The following is a 24,958-nucleotide window of genomic DNA, read 5'->3' as shown; positions in this document are numbered from 1 at the left end:
AGTAAAGTTGTAAATATGGTCTAAACCTAATATGTAAAATGACAAAAAGTATTTTTGTCAGAAGTATCAAAAAAATAAGTCATTTTAATATGAAAATGGCAGTTGAAGCTTCAGATTTTTTTTTCATTTAATGTTCATGTCTTTTGTGCTTCCAAAACACCCACCTTACAGGAAAAATAGAAATATTAAAAGTTGTCGCAAGCTGTAATTTTCTTTGCAATGGAAAAATCAGACATAATTCATGGCTTTTTGAAGGGAATCAGTTTCTGTGCTATCATGAATAGTAATTGGAGGTGTTTGGCAGAGAAAGATGCAATTAAAATACATCCTCTCGTGATGGGCAGCGATTTGAGCATATAGACAGTCACACAAGTCGGCTGCATCTGAATCCCATTAAGAAGCATTCAGTGGCGCGTTCCAGTACAGCACAATAGCAGCTCAACCTTTGGTGTGACAGTGATGGTCCCAGGGGGCACATCACTTGGCCAGAATGAGCGATTCAGCCAGTGTTGAATTGGCTTGGTGCTTAATGGCCAGGTAACACTGATAGGAGTGGGAGGATCACTTGGGTGGGAGCTGGGATGAAGATCAGTTACCATCTACAGTATATACTTTGCCTGAACGATGGATGGAAATTGGATGTGTATGAGCAGCTAGTGGGCCCAGACGTATGTATAAGTAAACTGGATTTACAGAGTTATTAGCTAATTAATACCCTCACAAATGGTCTTGAAAGCAAACCCTGTGTCTGTGCTGCTGGGATAGGCACAGTCCTCCATGACCCTAAGTTGGATTAGTTTGATTCTATAGCTTGCTTATATCCCAGTCATTAAGTCCCATGGTTTTTCTTATCAGTAGTATGCTGATGATACACATTCCCTCCAGAGGACCACAAGGTATCAGTTGGAATCTCTGCATGTCTCACTGATACTGCTACCTGGATAAAGGAGCACCGTCTCCAGCTCAACCTGGCAAAGATAGACCATCATGTTATCCTAGATTGTCTGTCTATTCAGCACACCATCTCTGTTAAGCTCAGTTCATTATCGCTAATATCCTCCAAGTCTATATGCAACCTTAGGATGGTGGACAATGTCCAGCTATACTTCATGAACCATGATGCTATGGCCTCTCAGTCTTGTAGATTCACTCTATACAATACCCGCAAGATCAGACCATATGTGACAGAGTTTGCAGAACAACTCCCCGTCCAGGCTTTGGTATTGTCGCATCATGACTACGTAAACTATCTTTGCTGGCAGGAATACTTTAGAATTACTCAAAGTTATTGTCTGCTTTTACATGCTTTTTATTACTATTTAATTTTTTTTTTTTTGTATCAGTGTACTGCTGCTGGATTATGTGAATTTCCCCTTGGGATTAATAAAGTTATCTATCTATCTATCTATCTATCTATCTATCTATCTATCTATCTATCTATCTATCTATCTATCTATCTATCTATCTATCTATCTATCTATCTATCTATCTATCTATCTATCTACCTGCATGTGTCACCAGGCAACTACAGATCCTTCAGAATGCAGCACCATGTCTGGTGTTCAACCAGCCAAGATGGGCACACATCACTTCTCTTTTTCAAATCACTACATTGACTCCCTGTAGCAACATGTATTACATTCAGATCCTTGATGCTTCCCTATAAAGTAATCAATGGATCATCACCCTATGGATCAGTTGATCAATGGAGTCAATGGATCACCACCCAGCACACTTGCAAGGTCTTATGCTCCTGCTCAACCACTCAGGTGTGCTGATGAATGGCATCTGCTAATGCCACCTCTGCAATCTCAGTCCTTTCAGATGTACAGTAGCTCCTGGCAGGAGGAACGAGCTGACAGTCTCCATTCAAAATTCTGACGCCCCTGCTGCTTATGTTCCGGGGGAGCCGCCATGGGCAGTCCAGTACCTCCCCCGGGACGCTTGGTGGCAGCCTCCCTGGCCGACGGTGATTCCCCAACCACCCGCAGGGCTCCATGGGAGATGGAGTCCTCCACAGCTTGGTTGGGGCCCGGGGTGGCTGCTAGGGGGGGCTGTCTGCTTCCCACAGCCCAGCTGGACAAGTCTTCAGCCCCACCTGGAAGTGCAATTAGGACCAGGTGGTTAATCACCTGGAACGCTTCCGGGTGGGCTATAAAAGGGCCCAGCCACCACCACTCGACGAGCCAGAGCTGGGAGGAAGGAGATGAAGCTTGAGGAGGAGTGGTGGTAAAGGAAGGAAGAGGACTGTTTTGTGCTTGTGTTTTGGGGACTGTTTTTGGGCTGTGTGGCACGGGGAAGAAAAAATAAAGTCTTTGTGTTTTTTATACGTGCCTCTGTGTCCATCTGTGTCGGGTCAGGCGCCTATATAGCGCCTTTGTTACAGCATAAATTTGGGCACCCCAAGAGCGATATAACATCAATACTTAGTTGAGCCTCCTTTTGCAAATATAACAGCCTCTAGACGCCTCCTATAGCCTTTGATGAGTGTCTGGATTCTGAGTGGAGGTATTTTTGACCATTCTTCCATACAAAATTTCTCCACTTCAGTTAAATTTAATGGCTGCCAAGCATAGACAGCCTTCTTCAAATTATCCCATAGACTTTCGATGATACTCAAGTCACAGGACTGTGACGGCCATTCCAGAACATTGTACTTCTCCCTCTGCATGAACGCCTTTGTAGATTTCAAACTGTGTTTTGGGTCATTGTCTTATTGGAATATCCAATCCCTGCGTGACTTCAACTTTGTGACTGATGCTTCAACATTATCCTGAAGAATTTGTTGATATTGGGTTGAATTCATCTGACACTCAACTTTAACAAGGGCCCCAATCCCTGAACTAGCCACACAGCCCCACAGCATGATGGAACCTCCACCAAATTTGACAGTGTTTGTGGTGTTCTTCTTCCGCCATGCAAAGTGCTTTCTGTTATGACCAAATAACTCATTTTTTGTCTCATCAGTCCAAAGCACTTTGTTCCAAAATGAATCTGGCTTGTCTAAATGAGCATTTGCATACAACAAGCGACACTGTTTGTGGTGTGAGTGTAGAAAAGGCTTCTTTCTTATCACCCTGCCATACAGATGTTCTTTGTGCTAATTGTGCTGCATTGTAAAACGTTGTACAGATACACACCATCTGCAGCAAGATGTTCTTCCATGTCTTTGGAGGTGATTTGTGGTTTGTCTGTATCCATTCTCACATTCCTGCACATATGCCGCTCCTGTATTTTTCTTGGCCTGCCAGACCTGATGGGTTTAACAGCAACTGTGCCTGTGGCCTTCCATTTCCTGATTACATTCCTTACTGTTGAAACTGACAGTTTAAACCTCTGAGATAGTTTTTTGTAGCCTTCCCCTAAACCATGATACTGAACAATCTTTGTTTTCAGATCTTTTGAGAGTTGCTTTGAGGATCCCATGCTGTCACTCTTCAGAGGAGAGTCAAAGGGAGGCACAACTTGCAAATGATCACCTTACATACCTTTTCTCATGATTGGACACCCCTGTCTATAAAGTTCAAGGCTTAACAAGCTAATCCAACTAATTTTTTGTTGCAAGTAATCAGTATTGAGCAGTGACAGGCATTCAAATCAGCAAAATTACAAGGGGACCCACATTTTTGCACAGCCAGTTTTTCACATTTGATTTAATTTCATACAACTAAATACTGCTTCACTAAAAATATTTGTTTGGAAACACCCCAGTACTCAGATGTTCCAGGAAATGAAAGCCATACCACTGTTATCTTTTTTGTTGAAAGTAGAGTAAATTATTATGCAGGCTGAGAGGGGTTCCCAAACTGTATATGTTACGTAAATGAATCATTATCCATTACTTTCTTGTTATTGACAGCACCGTGGCAAAGGTGTAACAAATGAATGAAGGTTTGGGTGAGAGGATCAGAAACAGAAAAATTGATGCAGACATGAGAAATGCAGGCAGCACGGTGGCGCAGTGGTAGCGCTGCTGCCTCGCAGTTAGGAGACCGGGTTCGCTTCCCGGGTCCTCCCTGCGTGGAGTTTGCATGTTCTCCCGTGTCTGCGTGGGTTTCCTCCGGGCGCTCCGGTTTCCTTCCACAATCCAAAGACATGCAGGTTAGGTGGATTGGTGATTCTAAATTGGCCCTAGTGTGTGCTTGGTGTGTTTGTGTGTGTCCTGTGGTGGGTTGGCACCCTGCCCAGGATTGGTTCCTGCCTTGTGCCCTGTGTTGGCTGGGATTGGCTCCAGCAGACCCCGTGATCCTGTATTCGGATTCAGCGGGTTAGAAAATGGATGGATGGATGGATGAGAAATGCAAGCGAACACCGTGCAAGTAGTTTTTGAGATGGAATTCAAACTCAAGGCTCTGGAGCTATGAGTCAAATGTTTTAGCCACTGTGCTGCCATACAAATCAAAAAAAGGTATTGTGATGTCCCGTCAAATAAATACACTCATGTCCAGGGGAATCTTCCAAATGCCCACTGGCTTTTTATTGAATATGCCGCGATATGAACGGTGCCCTACCGCCGCCCATTGTCTGGGTCACGGGGACACCTCCAAAATAACAAAGACAATTCACCTTCATCCTGTCTACCTCTTAACTGTTTGCTCCCTTTTACCATCTGATGCTCTCTTCCTTTCGCTCCAGCCCTCCAGCTACCACTTCCAGCCGCCACCTCCCCTTTTCTTCACGCACCGTTAATTAACCTGGATCCTTGTCACTCAACTCTCTCTCTCTCTCTAGGGAGGTGCCCCAAGCCCTTACAAACAGTGTTCCCCCAAGACTCCACCCCAACACTGCTTTCACTCCCTACAGCCCATGCAATGGCAAGACACGTCACAGTATTATGTAAAAAATGAAAAACTGACCTAAACATTAGCAGTTTCATAAATCTCATTCTGCGCATTTTGCTGAAGGCTTTAGGATACACTTGAAGAATTTATGTGTATTTTTACAGGGTCACACAAAACATTAGGAATGGACATGGAATCAGCAACCTAAGAGAATGAAGCCCAATGCCACAAGTCTCACAGACAAGGAAAATCAGTAGATTTCGTAGGTGGTGAAACTGTTCTTTTTGTTTGTTTAAGGTTACCCTCGCTATTCTGTTGTTGGAGACCACAGTGCAGGCGAACATCACTTGAAGATCCAAAGAGTCGAATTGATGGATGACGCAGACTATGAATGCCAAGCCATCCAAGCAGCCTTAAGATCACGGCCGGCAAGACTGACTGTGCTTGGTAAGTGCCTCTTCTTGATTTGATTCACAAAGCAAACCCAAACTCAGCTTTAATGACTTGTCTTATTAAATTGTTCAATTTTTATAAATGGGAATGCATGCTAACATATTGATTAGCATCTAACAGTTTCATGGAAGTGTGTTTAATTTTTTTTCTGTGGTGTATTCCAGTTTCCCATCATGTCCTTTATTAGGTTCATTGATAGCTCATTTTGTTTTCTTATTGAGTCTTTTATTTTTCTATTCTTTATTATGTAAAGCACTTTGAGCTACTGTTTGTATGAAAATGTGCTATATAAATAAATGTTGTTGTTGTTGTGGTGTGTGTCGGCCTGGGTTGGCTCCACATCCTTTGGCATCTCAAATCTGGAACCATTGATAGTTGTAGGCTGCGAATGAGCCAGGCAAATGAGGGCACACACAGTCAAGAGGTGGTGAATCAACTGCAAAGTGCTTTTATTTAATAACAATCGAATTGTGTATCTAAAAAGTGCTGTGCTCTAACCTTAACACTAATCAAGTCAAGCAAGGTTGGGGAACATGCACTGGTACAGTACGTTGCCGCACCCACCACGCAACGAAACAGCTTGGGATCCCATTTGGCATCCCCCCAGGCAGGCACACAGTCTAGTCCCACCCTCCGGAAATGACCTTCTATCTGCCACAGCCAGGTGTTACGTGGGCAACCCCTTGGCCTGGTCCAGCCACTCAGGTCCCCAACAATGAGGATCCAATTAGCTGGATCACCCTTGGGGAATTGCACTGCTTGACCGTAGTGCCGTAACTGACGCTCCCTCGTTATGCAGGTAATGTGCCTCATTCGGGACTCCATGAGCAACCACTTATTCGACACAAAGTCAAACCAGCGGTACCCAAAGATTTTTCAGAGAGACACAGTAACAAAGGACTCCAGTCTTCATCTCAGGTCACTGGATAGCGTCCATGTCTCGCAACAATATAGCAAGACCGGAAGCACCAGGGCTCTAAAGACTTGGACCTTCGTCCTTTTGCCTAGATATTGGGAGTGCCACACACCCCTTTCCAGCAACCTCATGACCACCTATGCTCTCCCAATCCGTCTACTGACTTCATAGGAAGAATCACCAGAAACATGAATGTCACTGGCAAGGTAAGTAAACCTCTCAACAAGGTCGACACTCCACAGACAGACACATTGCTAATGGCTGTGCCCAAGAGGTCATTAAAGGCCTGGATCTTGTTTTTTATCCAGGACACTTGCAAGCCCAGACACTCAGACTCTTCACTCAGTCTCTCGAGAGCCCTGATCAGAGCCTCTATTGACTCTGCGAAGATCACAGCATCGTCAGCAAAGTCAAGATCTGTGAATCTTTCTTCACCAACAGATGCCCCACAGCTGCTGGACCCCATGACCTTGCCCAACACCCAGTCCATACGAGCATTGAACGGTAGGAGCAAGAATACACCCCTGACGAGCCCCAGAATCAACTGGGAAAAACACAGAGGTTCAATATTGAATATATAAATGAGGACAAAAGCAAGGTAGCAGTCGGACCCATCCATTAAAACTTTACAGAGCTAGAGGCCTTGTCACATCCTTCTATACACTGATGTCTCCTCTGCTTACACCGGATGGAATCCTGCAGCCAGAGGAGACGTCCTTCCAACCGCTACAGCCAACCTTAAAAATCCAGATGCAGGTCCCTGCTGCCTGCCATTGCAGATGCCTGGCAGGGTGTCACACCAAGCCTTGCTCCTACAATTCCCACTGCAACTCCAAGGCCTTAGCCGGTATCCCTCTTGAGCAACAGGTCACTCCGGCTACCTTAAGACATTCAGCCAAAGTGACCCTTTCAAACGTCTGTGGGATGCAGGGGCAGTAATCATGACTCCGGAGGTAATGAAGGAACAGGTCAATCCTGCTCTTGTCCATGTGAATGCAAGATTAATCATTGCTACATTTGCCACTCTGCCATGCTACCTATTCTCCACCCAAAGTCTTGAGCATGCTGATTATTTATTCAGTTACAATTCAGTTCAGCTTGAGACTTTTTGTGGGGCACACGCCACAGACCCACAATATCACATGGGATCCCTTCAGGACTGTTTCCTGCTTTTCTTCTCATGTTGTTGGAATAGGTTTCATCCTGTCGCAATCATATAAAAGAAAAAGTAAATTCAGACACTGGAAGATTGGATGGATCATTTTCTTGTGATAGACTTGTTGTGACTGTTTAATGTTCTATTAAATGAATTGGGCAGGTATTGGAGTTGTTAGTGACTCAGTGTGGCATAAACAACTAAAACTGCTTACTTTTGCAAAGACACAGAGTGGAAAGGTGTCCTGGTTTAATGATATCTTGACTAGTGGCAAAGGTATGTTTCCTAGTAGCTAAAGCATTGAACTTTAAGGCTGCTGTTTAAATACCCAACACAGGCTCACTGTGTGACTGAACACTTCAAATGTACTCCTAATGATTTTCATTACTGAAAGACATAATCATTAATCATGCCACCAGTAATATGTTGCTTGCTAATAAGCGAGTGCAAGTGAAAACTCACTGTACTTCATATATGTGAAAACAATGACCCCATAAATCATAGATTTGGCAAAGGTCACCAAACTGGCCTACAGACAGAAGCAGAGCTAGCAAGTCTGCTACCACCCCCACGTTAGGCTTCATCACTGATGAAGTTAGGCAAATTTAGAGTTTAGGATGTCCAAATGGACAAATGCTCCTTCTTCCCTTCTATGTTACAGCTATGGAATCTATTAATACTGTCTATGTTTATCATAAGCCTTTGTCTATATCTGCATTCCCCATTACAGGAGTTAGCATCTGTCCTGGCTGTATTGAATGAACACAGAGCCAGCTCTAGCAATATTGTTACCCTAGGCAAAGCTGTAAATAACACACCAGCACCTCCTTTGCTTTGAGTGGAATCACCACTGCCAGACCTGTACATAGAAACCTGGAGAGAGGAGGGATGAGCCAGGATTAGTAAAAGTAAAATATGGACGGTTTGGATATAAAACAGTGAATCTAAGAATGTCTTCTTACAACACAAAAAGAATACACACTCAAGGGTTGTCATTGTAGAAACACATAGTGAGTGTGAGTGTTTGTGCGTATATACATATAATGTAATGGGTGACACAGAAAAATGGGAACTTTTGAAAAACCCAATTAAAATAGAAGAAATCCAACAAAAAATTTTTATTGTCAGCAATTGATCCACTACAACTTGCCTATTAAGAAACAGTAATCCAAATTATCAATGTCTGAAAATTACATCCTGTAGATGGCGTCCTCCTGTACGTATGCATTCTTCCAATCTGCTGTTGAGGTTCCCCATTGATCGCTGCAACATCTCATCTGGGATACCACAAATTTCATCTTGAATTCTTTGTTTCAATTCATTCAGTGTCCTTGGCCGAGTCATGTAGACCCGACTCTTAAGGTAGCCCCAAAAGAAAAAATTACAAAGGGACAAATCTGGTGATCTTGAAGGCCAGGGAATGTCACCTAATCTTGAGATGACACGGTTACTGAATAATTCTCGCACAGCTGCCATTGATTGCCTTGCAATTAATTACTAAATTACTAAATGGTGAGATTGTTTACAGCTCAAGGTCCCTGTTCCACAGCACTACCATCTGTATATGGCTGCCACTACGCATTTCAAAAGTTCCGGTTTTTCTGTGTCACCCTGTATATGTATATATATATATATATATATATATATACAGTAAATATATATATATATATATATATATATATATATATATATATATATATACAGTATATATAGTAAAAGGCACTATATAGGGTTAGGGTTATAAAGGCTCCTGACCTGACACAGACTCACACTGGAGGCACGTATAAAAACCAAGAAGTTTTTATTTTTCTTCACCTGTGGGGCACATCTTTCCCATGACCCCCACAGGCACAACACAGTCCCAAGTACACTCACCAAAACACACCACACTCTTTCTTCTTCCTCCACCACTCCTCCTCCTCTCAGGGTCCATGCCACAATATATATATATATATATATATATATATATATATATATATATATATATATATATATAGGAGATAAAAGAGGACACAAACGGTTGAAAAAGGTTTTGGGTAGCTACCCTGTATAGCTACCAAGTATAGCTATACCAAGTATATGTAAAAAAAACACATCTTTACCAGCTACAAAACACAACTGAGAGTTACAATGAATATGGAGGTTATATAGTCAGACTGGAGGGAATGATGTCAAAAAGAAAGTGACATCACACTGGGTGAAACCTGAAGTACTGGCTTTAGGTGCAGGCAAGATTTCCTGGGACTGGTCTGTAGAGGAAAGGGAAGAAAGAGTTAGAGAACACTGCCATCCCCTGCTTCAGCATGTAGTTATATGTAGTCAAGCCCTTTAACTGCCTCCCATACGCACATGTAGGACACTTTGGGTCTGCCGTTCAGTGTACTGTGGTTACACTGTACTCCTGCCCACAAGGTAGCCTAAATATTTGGTTTCGGTCAATCTAAAAAAGTGCTTTTTTGGGTTGATATGAAGATCGGCATTATACTGTGTATGGAGCATGGCTTTAACCTACTGTATGTGCTCTTTCCATTTGTTGGAATAGGTCATCCAGGTAGTCAGCACTATAAGAATTATGGAGACAAAGTCTTTCACCAGATGCTGGAAGGTCACTGGGGCCCCATGTTACCCAAATGGAAGAATACGATAATACCAGTATCCACTAGGGGTGCCAAATGCAGTATTCACCTTGGCGGAGTCTGTTAAAGGAACCTGCCAGTACCCCTTCGTCATGTCAAGTGTGGTAAAAAACTCTGCCCTGCAGAGTCACTCGAGGAGGTTGTCCTCTCACGACATTGAGAAGGCATTAAATTGTGAAACCTGATTAAGCTGACGGAAGTCACTGTAAAACCTCCAACATCAATCAGGCTTAAGTACTAAGACAATAGGGCTGGACCAAGGACTATGACTCTTCTCTATCACACCTAAATACAGCATATGCTTGATTTCAAGTTCCACCTCTGCCTGTTGTGCCTCCAGAAGTCGATATACGTGTTCTCTACAATTACCTTGGGTTCTGTCACAATGTCATTAGCAATCAGAGAGGTCCCTCCAGGCTTTTCACTCACCACATTGGGGACAGACAGGATAACTGACTCTAGCTCCTGTTGCTGAAGGGGTGTCAAATTAAATCCAAAGTTAAGGGTTGTTTTCTGAGCAAACAATGAATGGGGCTGTCCAGAGTAGGGACCAGGTCCCCTATCTTTCCACAGTTTCAGCAAATTTAAATGGTGCTCCTGTGAGCTTGATCGTCAGTTTGGCTGTTTCACCAAATAGGCGACAAGCCCTTTCTTCTGTTTAACTTCAAATGGGCCTTGCCAATGAGCCAGAACTTTGGAATGTGAGGTGAGCACTAGGACCATGACACAGTCTCCTAAATGTGACATCTTCAGATGAACTGCTTCTCTGATAAGGTGTAATAGACCTCCTTAGGTGGCAGTGATTGCAGTGCTACCAGGCGAATATGGAAATATTCAATATATCACACTTTATGTTCTTCAGAGTCTCTTACATTCTCAAATGTTACAGATTTAAGTAGCAATCACATCCTTTAGGCTCAAATTATAACTTCTCTCAAGTTATACTTTCTCTCAAGTTCGCAGCTCAACCAAAGAACAATTGAGACAAGCCAATGCTCTGGTCTGCGTTGACAACAGCATCACTTGAATTTAATTTAAAAAAACATTCAAAACTTTATATTTACAGGCAAGAGTCCAAATCATAAAATTAATAATTGATACCATTAAAAATAGTAACAATTGTAAAAAGTAATTGTAAAAAAAATAAGAAAAGGGCACAGTGAGCCTCTGAAAAGGCTGCCGCAAGGCATAATGCCCGGAAGTGTGTTTGTTGCTTGTTTCTTTTTTTATTTATCTTGCATTTTATGTTTCTGGAAAGGAAAAAAAAACATTTACATCACATAATCAAGACACCACTTAAACTATGAATACAATTTTCAAAGTGGTTTATTTAAACCGCCGGCCTACCAGATAGCTTACTATAATGATCACAATCTAGTTATAATTTACTAAGATAGCTCCATAAACATTTACATTTTATTTCTGGTACTGATATAAATTGACAATCTTCATATAATAACAACTTTCAAATCAACTGAAGTATAATGATTAGCTTTAAACATTTACGCACGATTCCTATTTACTGTATTCTCGCTACCATATGCAAAAAATGTCATATAGCTAACAAATCAATGCACTACCTCAGACAGTCTTTCTAGTAAGAGACAGACTATGGAGAACATCTTTTAGCCTGCCAAGAACTAATGTCATTGATGATGGTGAACAAAAGGGAATGATATTTGCCAAGTTTAAATGCACATTTTAAATAGGCCCATTTGGGAGATGATTATAGTTTGAATTGAATCATCCCTTTAGCAATGCATTCAAGCACTAGAGCTACCATCCTGCTGCTGTTTTGATCGTTTAATTTTATTTTGCCACATCTGTGTGTCCACCAGTGTGAGGGTTATTATTATTATCATTATCAATTTTGTTGTTGCTATTGTTGGATTATTTTCTGTGATTTTTGCCCCTTATGTTTAAGAAAAGTTGGCTCCCATGAAAACCAAACTGAGGAAAATAAAGAAATGTGAACATTCTATGTCATTAGAGCCCCTGAGACAGTGGATGCACTGCATCCTGAATTTGGAACACCAATTGTAATAGACTTGTGTAGGTCATCAGATGTTAAGATAATGCTTTGTTAGTATATCATAATGACAGAAAATATCATCAGTTTAATGGGAATCAAACATTTGAATCGAGTCTGAGGGTCTGTAAGTTCCTCAGAGTCTGAATTGTTAAACAAAAATTCCACTTTAGTTAAACACCTCATTTGCATAAATGATAGCCCCAGCTCTGGGTGAACAGCGTGACCCTACCCTGGGGTGGCTGCTAGTTCCCCCAGTGCACACCAACACTCTCAACCTCACTCATTCACTCACTCACTCACTCACTCACTCACTCACTCACTCACTCACTCACTCACTCACTCACCCATTCACTCACTCACTCACTCACTCACTCACTCTTACTGTGCTAAATTAGAGTCTCTAATGTGAATGTGAAAACTTCACAAAGTTAGTGACCAAGCTCAGTTTTCATAAGGATCCTTCAAGGTGTGAGGCCCACCATGCAGTTCCCCAGCTAATCAAATGTGTTTTATTGTTTATCCATAAAAATACAGTGGTTAAGCATGAAATGTTTTTGCTGTCATGCTTATCCTCCACATCAAGGCCCAGATGAGATTAGCTGGTAGGCAGAATCCATACCAAACCAGTTGAATAATAATTTTGAATGAATTTTTTTTTTTTAATTCATACACGTTCTTCCAGGTGTTTACCTCCAGAACAATGAGGCATGTATACCGTGGTGCTTTGCATCATTATCCTATTTATGTCTGTGATTGGGTGAATATTCATAAGCAATCATCTCTATGATAAAGATGGGATTCACTCTGAATATGTATGTGGACGTAAATGTTAAAATCATTAGTTGCTCCAGGAAAGAGACTTGGCCATTGTGTGGGCTACTGTAGACTGATGCATCTTTTTCTGTCATGAAGCCCAGCAATTATATAAGCATATTTTCAATAAATATAAAAATCCTAATAAAAAATGCATTCTTAACTCCCCCATGGAGAATATGTTTCCAGCAAAGGGGAAGGCCAGCAAAGGACCAAAAGATTTTTTGGTAAAGGAGCTCATTCTGTGCTAAAAGCGTGAGGTGGAATATAACAGCTGGAGACCTCGCAGCCCTGGGTGTGGGTGATAGGTTAGAAAATTGAGTAGAAGACAAAGAGTTGTGTGGGAGGTGGGATTATCTACATGGCAAACATATAAAGGAGGTGTCTGTGTGTCATGGAAATCTAAGTAGGTGTGGGATGGCGAGCATGAGAACCTCTCTTTTAGTTTGTAGCCCTCCAGGCAGTGGCGATTTGTAATGTAGGGTGCTGGGGCACTGCCATCCCTCCATATATATCTTAAAAACTGTACTTAAATTATATTTATTTGGTAATGTAAAATAATAATGAAATAAATGTGTTTATTTGCACATTATGCCTGGTGTCAGTGCATGTCAACATCCATTACAAATTGGTTCCTACACCTATACCTATATCTATACCTAATACCTATATTTCCCGAGTGAAGGGCACTGGCCAAATGAGAGTCTATGCAAGTTCTTAATCTTTTGGCAAACAGGTGACCTGAGGCTGCCCTTTAATTGGTTGCTTTCAAAGTTTTCTTGGAAAACAGTTCTCTGGGCTTCAAGTGAGGTTCAGAAATCAAAGAAAATTCAGTTATTTCTTTAATGAAACACCCTTTCATAAATCGTTCACTTTAAGAAAAGAAGATAAAGGAGGTTGGTGGCGAGCCTCACAAAGCTGGTTGATAGTGGGCATACATCCATCCATCCATTTTCCAACCCGCTGAATCCGAACACAGGGTCACGGGGGTCTGCTGGAGCCAATCCCAGCCAACACAGGGCACAAGGCAGGAGCCAATCCTAGGCAGGGTGCCAACCCACCGCAGGACACACACAAACACACCCACACACCAAGCACACACTAGGGCCAATTTAGAATCGCCAATCCACCTAACCTGCATGTCTTTGGATTGTGGGAGGAAACCGGAGTGCCCGGAGGAAACCCAAGCAGACACGGGGAGAACATGCAAACTCTACGCAGGGAGGACCCAGGAAGCGAACCCGGGTCTCCTAACTGCCAGGCAGCTGCGCTACCACTGTGCCACCGTGCCACCCTAGTGGGCATACAAGTTGCCATTAAGGCAGAGAGGGGTGGGCAAAGGGGTGAACCATCTTGGAATGCCTCCAAAGTGTTCACTAAATTCACACTAAGTGCTTTGTCTGCAAACGCTGATCTTGGAGCTCCTCTTTTACCGGCATCTCCCATTAGGGCAGTTGAACAAGTGTATAAGATATTCTGTATATGTGTTTGTAGTTAGTAAGATAGTGTTGTGCCTTGGGATAATTTTGGTTGCAAAAAGTGGGACACTGCAGAAATAAAGGTTGGGAAATGCAGATCTAGACGATAGCCCGAGAAGTTTTCTTTGGCAGGCTTAGTGAACTGACTCAATTTAATCAGACAGTAATTGAGCAATTTTCAGGTCTGAAGGAAAGGAGGTCAGAATTTATGTTCAAGGAAATTTAGGTATCCTGGTCGTAAAGGCAAAATAAGATTTATGTTGTTCTTGTCCTGTAGGTGTAGTACAAGACAGGTTCAGGGGAGAGTTATGTTTTAAGATGTCGGGGTCTGTTGATCTTACAAACTGGCATAGGACTGGGCAGACAGGCAACACATGTAGAAAACAATTAGGGTGGGAATGACTCTGTGGATGTGGTAAATGATAAACTGGGTTGCAAGACAAGAGAAAAATCAGAAGACTGGTGATTGTATGATGTGGATTTATTGAATACAGTGGAAATGACCGAGGACTGGGCATTCTTTTAGCAGAGGCAAAATAAGATTATGAGTGGACTTATGCTATTGATGTGTTATAGGGCAGGCAGAAGTGCATGATATTGGAAGATTACGGAGGTGGAGTTACAGACATTATGGTGGGGGCTTTGGCAGATTGGCGAACTGGGTAAGTTGGAAGAGGATTGGGCAATTTAGAGAGAGGTGTAGTATAAAATTTAGGTGGCAGGTGAACCTGTTCCTTTTCCATATCTAAATGGCAAGTTAAGGAAGAATAAGGGGATTGTGGATTGGGCAGCATGGTGGAAAGGGTATAATAAACTGGAGAATGGATTTGTCCTCTGGGTCAGGTAGTGGACAGGCCAAGATGTGCACGAGAGTATGTGTAATGATCAGATAGATAGATAGATAGATAGATAGATAGATAGATAGATAGATAGATAGATAGATAGATAGATGAGTCTCTATACATTTTATTTAAGAAACAATTTTCTAAAAGAGAAAGATATATTAATAATAAAGAGAGATTGTAGAGTCGCAAGAACAAACATAAAGAGCCCCCCCTCAAGAAATCTACACAAGTCAGTTTTATTTATATATATACAACCAACCAACCAACCATTTTCAAACCCGCTGAATCTGAACACAGGGTCACAGGGGTCTGCTGGAGCCAATCCCAGCCAACACAGGGCACAAGGCAGGGACCAATCCTGGGCAGGGTGCCAACCCACAGCAGTATATATATATATATATATATATATATATATATATATATATATATATACGGTATACAGTAAATAAATACAGCAAAAATAAATACTCACAGACAAGTTTAAAAAGCTTGGCTTTCGGGCAGGATTCAAAAGTAACCAAAGTTGGAACTGACTTAATATAAAAAGGTCGACGATTCCAAAGCTTAGGGGCAGCTACTGCAAAGGCAGAGTCCCCTCTAAGCTAAAGTCTAGAACTCAGCACAATTAGTAACTTCTGGTCAGAGTACCTCAGTGATCGTGAAGGAGAGTAAGGGTAGAAGAGGTCAGTGAGATAGAAGGGGGCTAAACCATTCAGGAACTTAAAAACAAACAGTAACATTTTAAATTTAATCCTGTAGTGAACAGGATGCCAGGGAAGAGAAGCTAAGACAGGGGTGATGTGATTCTGTTTTCAAATGTCTGTTAGAAGCCAGCAGCAGTGTTCCGGGCTCGCTGAAGACGAGTAATTGATGACTGATTAACGTATAATGAGCTGCAAAAGTCAAGCGAAGACAAGACAAACACATTAATTAGTGTTTCAAAATCATGTACAGAAAAAAGGGCTTGACTTTAGCTAACACCCTGAGCTGACAGACACAGGCTTTAACATTGGAGTTAATTTGTTTATCAAATTTCAGGGCATAATCAAAAATCATACCAATATTTTTTGCAAAGGGTTTACAGTAGGTTGTCAAGGGGGGCAGGATTATTTTCTGTAGCACAAGTAAGATCAGAAGGTCCAAAACTCACAATCTCTGTTTGTGTTTAAGAGAATTTGTTTTTATCTATTTGACTTGAAGATACATCTATGTATCATCTGCATAGCAATTGAAAGAAATTTTGTGTTTTTTTAAAAATGGATCTTAAAGGCAACATGTACAGTGAATAAAGCATAGGCCCAGAATAGACCCTTAAGAGACCCCACAGGTGATATGGGGTGAGGATGAGGAGAGATTGCTCAGGCTGACTGCAACGCTTTTGCCTGTGAGGTAGGACCAGAACCATTCCAAAGCAGTACTTGTATAGCCACATTCTGCTTAAGATGGGCTATGAGGATGTCATGGTCAATTGTACCAAATGCTGCAGTTACACCGAACAGCAACAAGACAGCAAAATCCCCAGAGAGATCATTTAGAACCCTTAAAGGAGCAGACTCTGTGCTGTGGTGTGTCTTAAAACCTGACTGAAATGCTTCAAAAATGCCATTTTCATTTAAAAAGGTTTGCAGCTATAGAAAGACAACCTTCTCCCGAATTTTTGAAAGGGCAACTTGAAGAATGTCTGAAATTTGACAAGTATATAAAAGTCTGTAAAATACAAATTTGATTTTTTGAATTAAAGGTTGCACCACAGCATGTTTATAATACGCTGGGACTGAACCAGTCCCAAGGCAACTATTTATAATGTCCTAAATGTAAGGACCAACCACTTCAAAAACATCTTTAAGAAGACAAGTGGGAACAATATCTAGCAGACAAGTTGTGGGTTTAAGGTGACTAATTACTTCTACCAAAAAGGAGAGACACAGGCTCAAACTGATGAAAAACAGCTGTACACGTAGGAGGGACAGATGGGTCATCAACAGAGGATTTAATGTGGGATCTAATGTTAGCAACTTGTTGAAAAAAAAGGAGAAAATCCTCACAGACTGAAGCTGTCATGTCAGGCCATGGATGAACAGTGGATTTAGAATCTATTCTAGACCCCTTCACTTTCTGCATGTTTTATTTTGTTGTAGACTGACATTTTACCCATCACTCTACACTCAAGAAAACCTATAACAACAAATTGAAAATGTGTTTTCAGAAAGGTTTGCAAATGTATTAAAAATCAAAAACTGAAACTGACATTAATAGAATTATTCAGACTCCTCTGTATTTTGTAGAAGCACCTTTGGTAGCAATTACATCTTGGAGTCTTCTTAGATATGTCTCTACAAACTCTGCACACCTGGATTTGTGCAGTTTATCCGATTCTTCCTGGCAGATCCTTTCACACTCCGCTGGATAGGATGAGAAGCATCTGTAAACTGCCATCTTCAGGTCTCTCCATAGATATTGTGTGGGGTTTAAATGTGGGAATTGGCTGGGCCACTCAAGGACAGTGAGAAACTTGTTTGAAGTCACTCCAGCATTATCATGGTTGTATGCTTCAGGTCATTATCATGTTGGAAGATGAACTGTCTGAGGTTGAGTGCTCTTCAGAACAGGCTTTCTTCAAGGACCTCTCTGTCTTTGGACTAATTTATCCTTGCCCTAATTCTTAACAGTCTAAATGAGAAGCCACTGAGAAGCACACCAATAGCATGATGCTACCACCAACGTTCTTCACTGTAGGGATGGAATTCATCAGGTGATGAGTAGTGCCTGGTCTTCACCAGCTATAGTGCTTAGGATCTTGCCTAAAGAGTTAAATTTTTGTATTATCAGATCAGAGCAAACTACACTATATTGGGACACCTGACCATTACACCAACAGGGACATTAATGACATTGCATTCAAACACACAGACTTTAATATGGTGTTGGTCCCCCTTTGCAGCTATAACAGCTTCCACTCTTCTTGGAAGGCTTTCCACAAGTACTTGAAGTGTTTCTGTGGGAATTTGCGTCAATTCATTCTATAGAGCATTTATGAGCTTAGGCACTGATGTTGGACAAGAAACCCTGCCTCGCAATCTCCATTCCAGTTCATCCCAGAGGTGTTGGATGGGGTTGAGGTCAGGGTTCTATGTGGGCCACTCAAGTTCTTCCACACCAAACTCATCCAGCCATATCTTTATGGACCTGACTTTGTTTACTAGGGCACAATCATGCTGGAACAGAAAAGGGCCTTCCCAAAACTGTCTCCACAAAGTTAGAAGCATAATGTTGTCCCAAATGTCTCAATATGCTGAAGCTTTGGATTGCCCTTCACCAGAAGTAAGGGCTGAACATCAAACCGTGAAAAATGGCACCCCACCATTATCCTTCTTCCACCAAACTTCACAGTTGGCACAATGCAATCAGACAGGTAACGTTCTCCCAGCATCCACCGAATCCAGACTCACCAATCTGACTGCCAAACAGATAAGCGTGAGTCGTCACTCCATAGAACACGTTTTCACCACTCAATCTGACGCTTGGCATTGGACGGTGATATGAGGCATACATGCAGCTGCTTGGCCATGGAAACCCATTCCTTGAAGCTCCCTCCACTTACATTAATCCCTGTGGAAATTTGGAATTCTTCAGCAATAGAATCAGCAGAGCATTGGCAACTTTTACACACCATGCACCTCAGCAGTCGTTGACCCCGCTCTGTGACTTTATGTAGCCTTCCACTGCATGGCTGAGTTGCTGTTGTTCCCAAATGCTTCCACTTTCCAATAATATCACTTACAGTTGACCGTGGAATATCCAGCAGGGATGAAACTTCACAAACCACCTTATTGCAAAGGTGACATCCTATCATAGTGCCACACTTGAAGTCACTGAGCTCTTCAGAACGAGCCATTTTGTTTCTCAAATGTCTGTAAATGGAGTCTGCATGGCCAGGTGTTTGATTTTATACACCTGTGGCAAAGGGGGATGACTGAAACGCCTGAATTAAAAGGTGTGTCCCAATACTTTTGTCCATGTAGTGTATGTTGGTTGCTATATGTCTTTACTCAAGAGTGGATTCCATCTATTCATCCTACCACAAATCCCAGATTGATGGAATACAGCTGATATGGTTTTCCTTCCAACAATTTATCCCATTTGAGCAGAAGACTTCTGAAGCTCTCTGCTGGTGACTGATGGGTTCTGACTAAGACTCCAGGAATAGTCCAAACATCTTCCATTTCACAATTATCGAAGCCACTTTGCTCCTGGGAACACTCAAAGCTTTAGAAATGATTTACCCTGATTTATGCCTGACCACAATTTGATTGCAGAGATCTACAGAGTTCCTTGGACTTAATGGCTTGGTTCTTATCTTGACATCCAGTTTGAATTGTTGAACCTGGTGTGTGTCTTTCTAAATGATGTGCATTCAGTTTGGTTTGTCAGTGGTGGACTCCAATCAAGTTCTAGACACATCTCAAGGATAATTAAAGCAAAGAAGATGCACCTAACCACAGTTTGAAGCTTCACAGCAAATGGTCTGAATGCTTTTATACAGTTAGGTCCATAAGTATTTGGACAGTGATCCAATTTTTATCATTTCGGCTCTGTACACCATCACAGTGGATTTGAAATGAAGCAATCAATATGTGATTGAATTGTAGACTTTCAGCTTTAATTCAACAGCCTAACATAAACATTGTATGAGCCTCTTAGAAATAACATCCATATTTATGCATGCCTCCCACTTTTACAGGGGCTCAAAAGTATTTGGACAAAGTAGCATTATCATGAATATAACAATTATTTTTAATACTTGGTTGAAAATCTTTTTCAGGCAATGACTGCCTGAAGTCTGGAACCCATGGCCATCTCCAAGTGCTGGGTTTCCACCCTACTCTTGCTTTGGTAGGCCTTTACTGCAGCTGTCTTCAGTTGCCACGTGTGTGTTGGACTTTCTGCCTTCAGGTTTGTCTTTAGCAGGTAAAATGCATGCCCAATTGGGTTGAGGTCAGTTGATTGACTTGGCCATTGAAGAATACTCCATGTTTTTGCCTTGAAAAGTACTTGGTTTGTTGTTACAGTATGGTTTGGGTCATTGTCCATCTGTACTAGGAAGCATCGTCCTGTCAGTTTTGCAAGATTTGACTGAATCTATCTGAGTAGACAATATAGTCTTGAACACTGCTGAATTCATCCTGCAACTTCTGTCAGCAGCTGTATCATCATTAAACGCTAGTAACTCACATCCATTGGCAGTCATGTATACCTATGCCATAACACTGTCTCCACCACGTTTCAGAGATGATCTGGTATGCTACAGATCATGAGCCTTCTCCATGCTTTTCTGTAGCCATCATGCTAGTACATATTGGTTTTAGCTTCATTTGTCCAAAGAAAACTGTTCCAGAACTGGGCTATCTTTTTAAAAATGCTTTCTGGCAAAGTCTAATCTGTTTCCCCATGCTTGAGGCTTACCAGTGGTTTGCACCTTGTGGTAAATCTTCTATAGTTACTTTAATTAACTTCTTTTGATTGTAAACTTTTGCAATGATGGGCCTATCTTCCCAGTGAGTGTTCTTGTTTTGCATAAATGTTGTGAAATGTTTTTTGTTCACCAAGAAAAGAATACCATGATCATCACGCACAGGTGTCATCCATGGTTGTCCAAGTCTTCTGGTGTTACTGAGCTCATCAGTGTGTTCCTTCTCTTTATGAATGTACCAGATGGTTGATCTGACCACACCTGATGTTTCTGCTATCACTCTGATAGGTTTGTTTTGCCTTCTCTGCCTAATGCTGGCCTGTTTTTACTTGCATGGACAGCTCTTTGGACTTCATATTGAGAGTTCACAGTGACAACTTCCACACTTGGAATCAGTTAATAAAATAATGTGGGACCTGCTCACACCCGGCTATGGAACAGCTTATCAGACAATTGTCCAAATACTTTTGAGCTCCTGAAAATTGAAGGATAAACATTTTATGCATAAAAATGTAGAAAAATGGATATCATTCCTAAATGTCTCATATATTTCTGTTAAACCCTTTGAAATAATGCTGAAAGCCTATACTTCAATCATATAATGATTTCTTCATTTCAAATCCATTGTCGTGGTGTCTAGAGACAAAAATTAGAAAGTTGTGTCACTCTCCAAATACTTATGGACCTAACAGTAAATGAGAGATTTCATTTCTATATATTTAAAATCCAACATCTGTATGTCTGTCCGCTTTTCATGAGAGAACTACTTCAACAACAACAACAACAACATTTATTTATATAGCACATTTTCATACAAACAGTAGCTCAAAGTGCTTTACATAATAAAGAATAGAAAAAAGACACAATAAGAAAACAAAATAAATCAACATTAATTAACATCGAATAAGAGTAAGGTTCAATGGCCAGGGGACAGAAAAACAAAAACTCCAGACGGCTGGAGAAAAAATAAAATCTGTAGGGATTCCAGACCATGAGACCGCCCAGTCCCCTCTGGGCATTCTACCTAACATAAATGAAACAGTCCTCTTTGGATTTAGGGTTCTCACGGAAGGGCTTGATGATGATGATGGTCACGTAGACTTCTGCCTTTTAATCCATCCATCATTGTTGGAGCATCATGAAGCTTTGAGTAGGTGGAGGTGGCGCAGGCCACCACCACAAAGAAACCGGAAAAAGAAACAGAAAAGAGAGTAGGGGTCAGTACGATTTTAGAGCCACCATGAATAGTTATTATGATGAATTGAACATACAGAGTATCAGGATTAAGTTAAATTAATTAAATGAAGTTATAAAAGGCCATGTTAAAGTAATGTGTTTTCAGCAGTGTTTTAAAGTGCTCTACTGTATCAGCCTGGCGAATTCCTATTGGCAGGCTATTCCAGATTTTAGGTGCATAACAGCAGAAGGCCGCCTCACCACTTCTTTTAAGTTTTGTTCTTGGAATTCTAAGGAGACACTCATTTGAGGATCTGAGGTTACGATTTGGAATATAAGGTGTCAGACATTCCGATATATAAGATGGGGCGAGATTATTTAAGGCTTTATAAACCATAAGCAGAATTTTAAAGTCAATCCTGAATGACACAGGTAACCAGTGTAGTGACATCAAAACTGGAGAAATGTGTTCGATTTTCTTTTCCTAGTTAGGATTCTAGCAGCTGCATTCTGCACTAGTTGCAAGTGATTTATGTCTTTTTTGGGTAGTCCTGAGAGGAGTGCGTTACAGTAATCTAGTCGACTGAAAACAAACGCGTGAACTAATTTCTCAGCATCTTTCAGTGATATAAGAGGTCTAACTTTACTTATGTTTCTTAAGTGAAAAATGCTGTCCTAATGATCTGATTAATATGTGATTTAAAATTCAGATTACAGTCAACAATCACCCCTAAGCTTTTTACCTCCGTCTTGACTTTTAATCCTAATGTATCCAGTTTATTTCTAATAGCCTCATTGTATCCATTATTGCTGATCACTAAATTTCAGTTTTCTCTTTATTTAACTTGAGAAAATTACTATTCATCCATTCTGAGATACTAGTCAGACATTGTGTTAGTGAATCAATAGAATCAGGGTCATCAGGTGCTATTGATAAGTACAGCTGTGTGTCATCAGCATAGCTGTGGTAGCTCACGTTGTGCCCTGAGATAATCTGACCTAACGGAAGCATGTAGATTGAGAATAACAGCGGACCCAGGATAGAGCCTTGTGGAACACCATATTGGATATCATGTGTCTTGAGTTGTAATTCCACAACTAACAAAAATTTTCTCCCTGTCAGGTAGGATTCAAACCAATTTAAGACACTGCCAGAGAGGCCCACCCATTGACTAAGGCGATTTCTAAGAATGTTGTGATCAATGGTGTCAAATGCAGCACTCAGATCTAAGAGGATGAGAACAGATAAATGGCCTCTGTCTGCATTCACTCGCAAGTCATTTACTACTTTAACAAGTGCAGTTTCTGTGCTGTGATTTGTTCTAAAACCGACTGAAATTTATCAAGAATAGCATGTTTATTTAGGTGGTCATTTAACTGCATAATGACTGCCTTCTCCAGAACTTTACTTAAGAAGGCAGGTTAGAGATGGGTCTAAAATTTTCAAGAGCTGAGGGTCAAGATTATGTTTCTTAAGTAGGGGTTTAACTACAGCAGTCTTAAGACAGTCTGGGAAGACCCCCGTATCTAATGACGAATTTACTATGTCAAGAACATTATCAATTAGCACGCCTGATACTTCTTTGAAAAACCTTGTTGGTATTGGGTCAAGGAGCAGGTGGAGGTTTTAATTGAGATATTATTTTTGTAAATCAGGTAAATCTATCCTAGTGAAAGAGTTTAATTTGTTTATAACAGGATGCTGGGGTTTAGGAGGATCCTTAGTGTTGGAGGGATATACTATGTTATTTCTAATATCATTAATTTTTTGATTGAAAATACAGCGATAGCCTCACAGGTTTCACTGGAAGCACTTAGGAGGCATTCCTTTGAGCTACCTGGGTTTAGTAGGCGATCAATTGTAGAAAATAAGACTCTGTGATTACTAGCATTGTTATTTATAATCTTTGAGAAATAGCAGCGTCTCTCAAGATGGACAGTGTTATTGTATTCTGTTATTTTGACTTTTAATATTTCATGGTGGATAGTAAGTTTAGTCTTCCTCCATTTACGCTCCGCTCTGGCATGTTCTCTTTAAATCAGACACTCTTTGGGTCTTCCATGGTATAACAATGCTAGAAGATTTTTTCACTGTCTTTTCAGGTGCAACTATGTCAACAGCAGCTCTCACTTTAGTATTAAATCTTTCCACCTTACTATTTACATTATCCTCGCTATTATAGCTGGCACTATAAAGGACTGATTGCTTAAAATGTTTGTAAGTTTTAAAGCTGCTGCGAGTCAAAGAAGCGTTTTTAACAATATGCTTCTCATGAGTGTTTTTATCATTATTTCTATATTAAAAGTAGAAGAAAATGGTCTGATAGACCAATATCAATGATCTGTTTTATATCAACTTTCAGTCCTTTAGTAATCACTAAGTCTAATGTATGACCTGCTTTATGTGTAGGCTGATTTATGAGTTGTCTCAAATCAAAAGAATCCAGGAGGTTCATAAATTCTTTTACTTTTAGATCACACTGATTATCTATATGAAAATTAAAGTGCCAACTATTAGGAGTGTGTCATAGTTAGTAATTAAAATTGACATTAAGTCAGAGAATTCCTCAAAAAATGACGCGTTATATTTAGGAGGTCTATACACGGATAGTACTAGAACTTGAGAATCTCCATGAATAACAACGGCGAGATACTCAAAGGACTTGAACTTACCAAAACTGACATCTTTACATTTTAATCGGCTCGAGTAAATGTTAGCCAATCCGCCCCCCCTTTTTCCCTGGCGGTCTGCACGAGTAAAACTGTAATCCGGAGGCAGATTCGATTAAAACAGCAGCGCATCTGAATTAAGCCATGTTTCATTTAGTGCAATAAGATCTATTTTTTATCACTAATAAGATCGTTGATAAAAACGTTTTGTTAGTTAAAGCTCTAACATTTAATAGTGCCATATTTAATGTTTGGAGGTGCAGAGATGAATACTATGCGTTATTGATATTTGGAATAGGAACTAAATTATTTTATTAGCGCTCTGTGTGTATTTTTGTTTAATCTGTGATCTGTTTTATAGTTTTAATACATTGTTCCTCTAAAATAGTGATTTTAATTAGATTATTGGAGTTTATGCCGTATTTCCTAGGTTTTCTACGTGCATTGAGATTGCTTATTACAGTATTAATGGTGTGAACTTTAACGGAAGATTCTATTAAACACTTATCATGTCCTAGCACAACAGTATTAT

General features: G+C 40.8%; 1 protein-coding gene across 6 annotated transcripts in view; it reads left to right on the top strand.

Annotated features, from left to right (window-relative positions):
- Nucleotides 1-24,958, top strand: part of kirrel3b (kirre like nephrin family adhesion molecule 3b) — a 1,066,676-nt gene that overhangs the window by 622,252 nt on the left and 419,466 nt on the right. For all 6 annotated transcript variants that reach the window (XM_039764053.1, XM_039764052.1, XM_039764050.1 and 3 more), the window contains exon 3: nucleotides 5,079-5,228. In XM_039764053.1, coding sequence (XP_039619987.1) covers nucleotides 5,079-5,228 — 150 coding nt within the window. The remainder of the gene's footprint in view (nucleotides 1-5,078; nucleotides 5,229-24,958) is intronic.

Source organism: Polypterus senegalus, chromosome 9, assembly GCF_016835505.1.
Source record: "Polypterus senegalus isolate Bchr_013 chromosome 9, ASM1683550v1, whole genome shotgun sequence".
NCBI lineage: Eukaryota > Metazoa > Chordata > Cladistia > Polypteriformes > Polypteridae > Polypterus > Polypterus senegalus.
The sequence above is the reverse complement of the archived record's forward strand: the minus strand, read 5'-3'. Positions and strand labels throughout refer to the sequence as shown.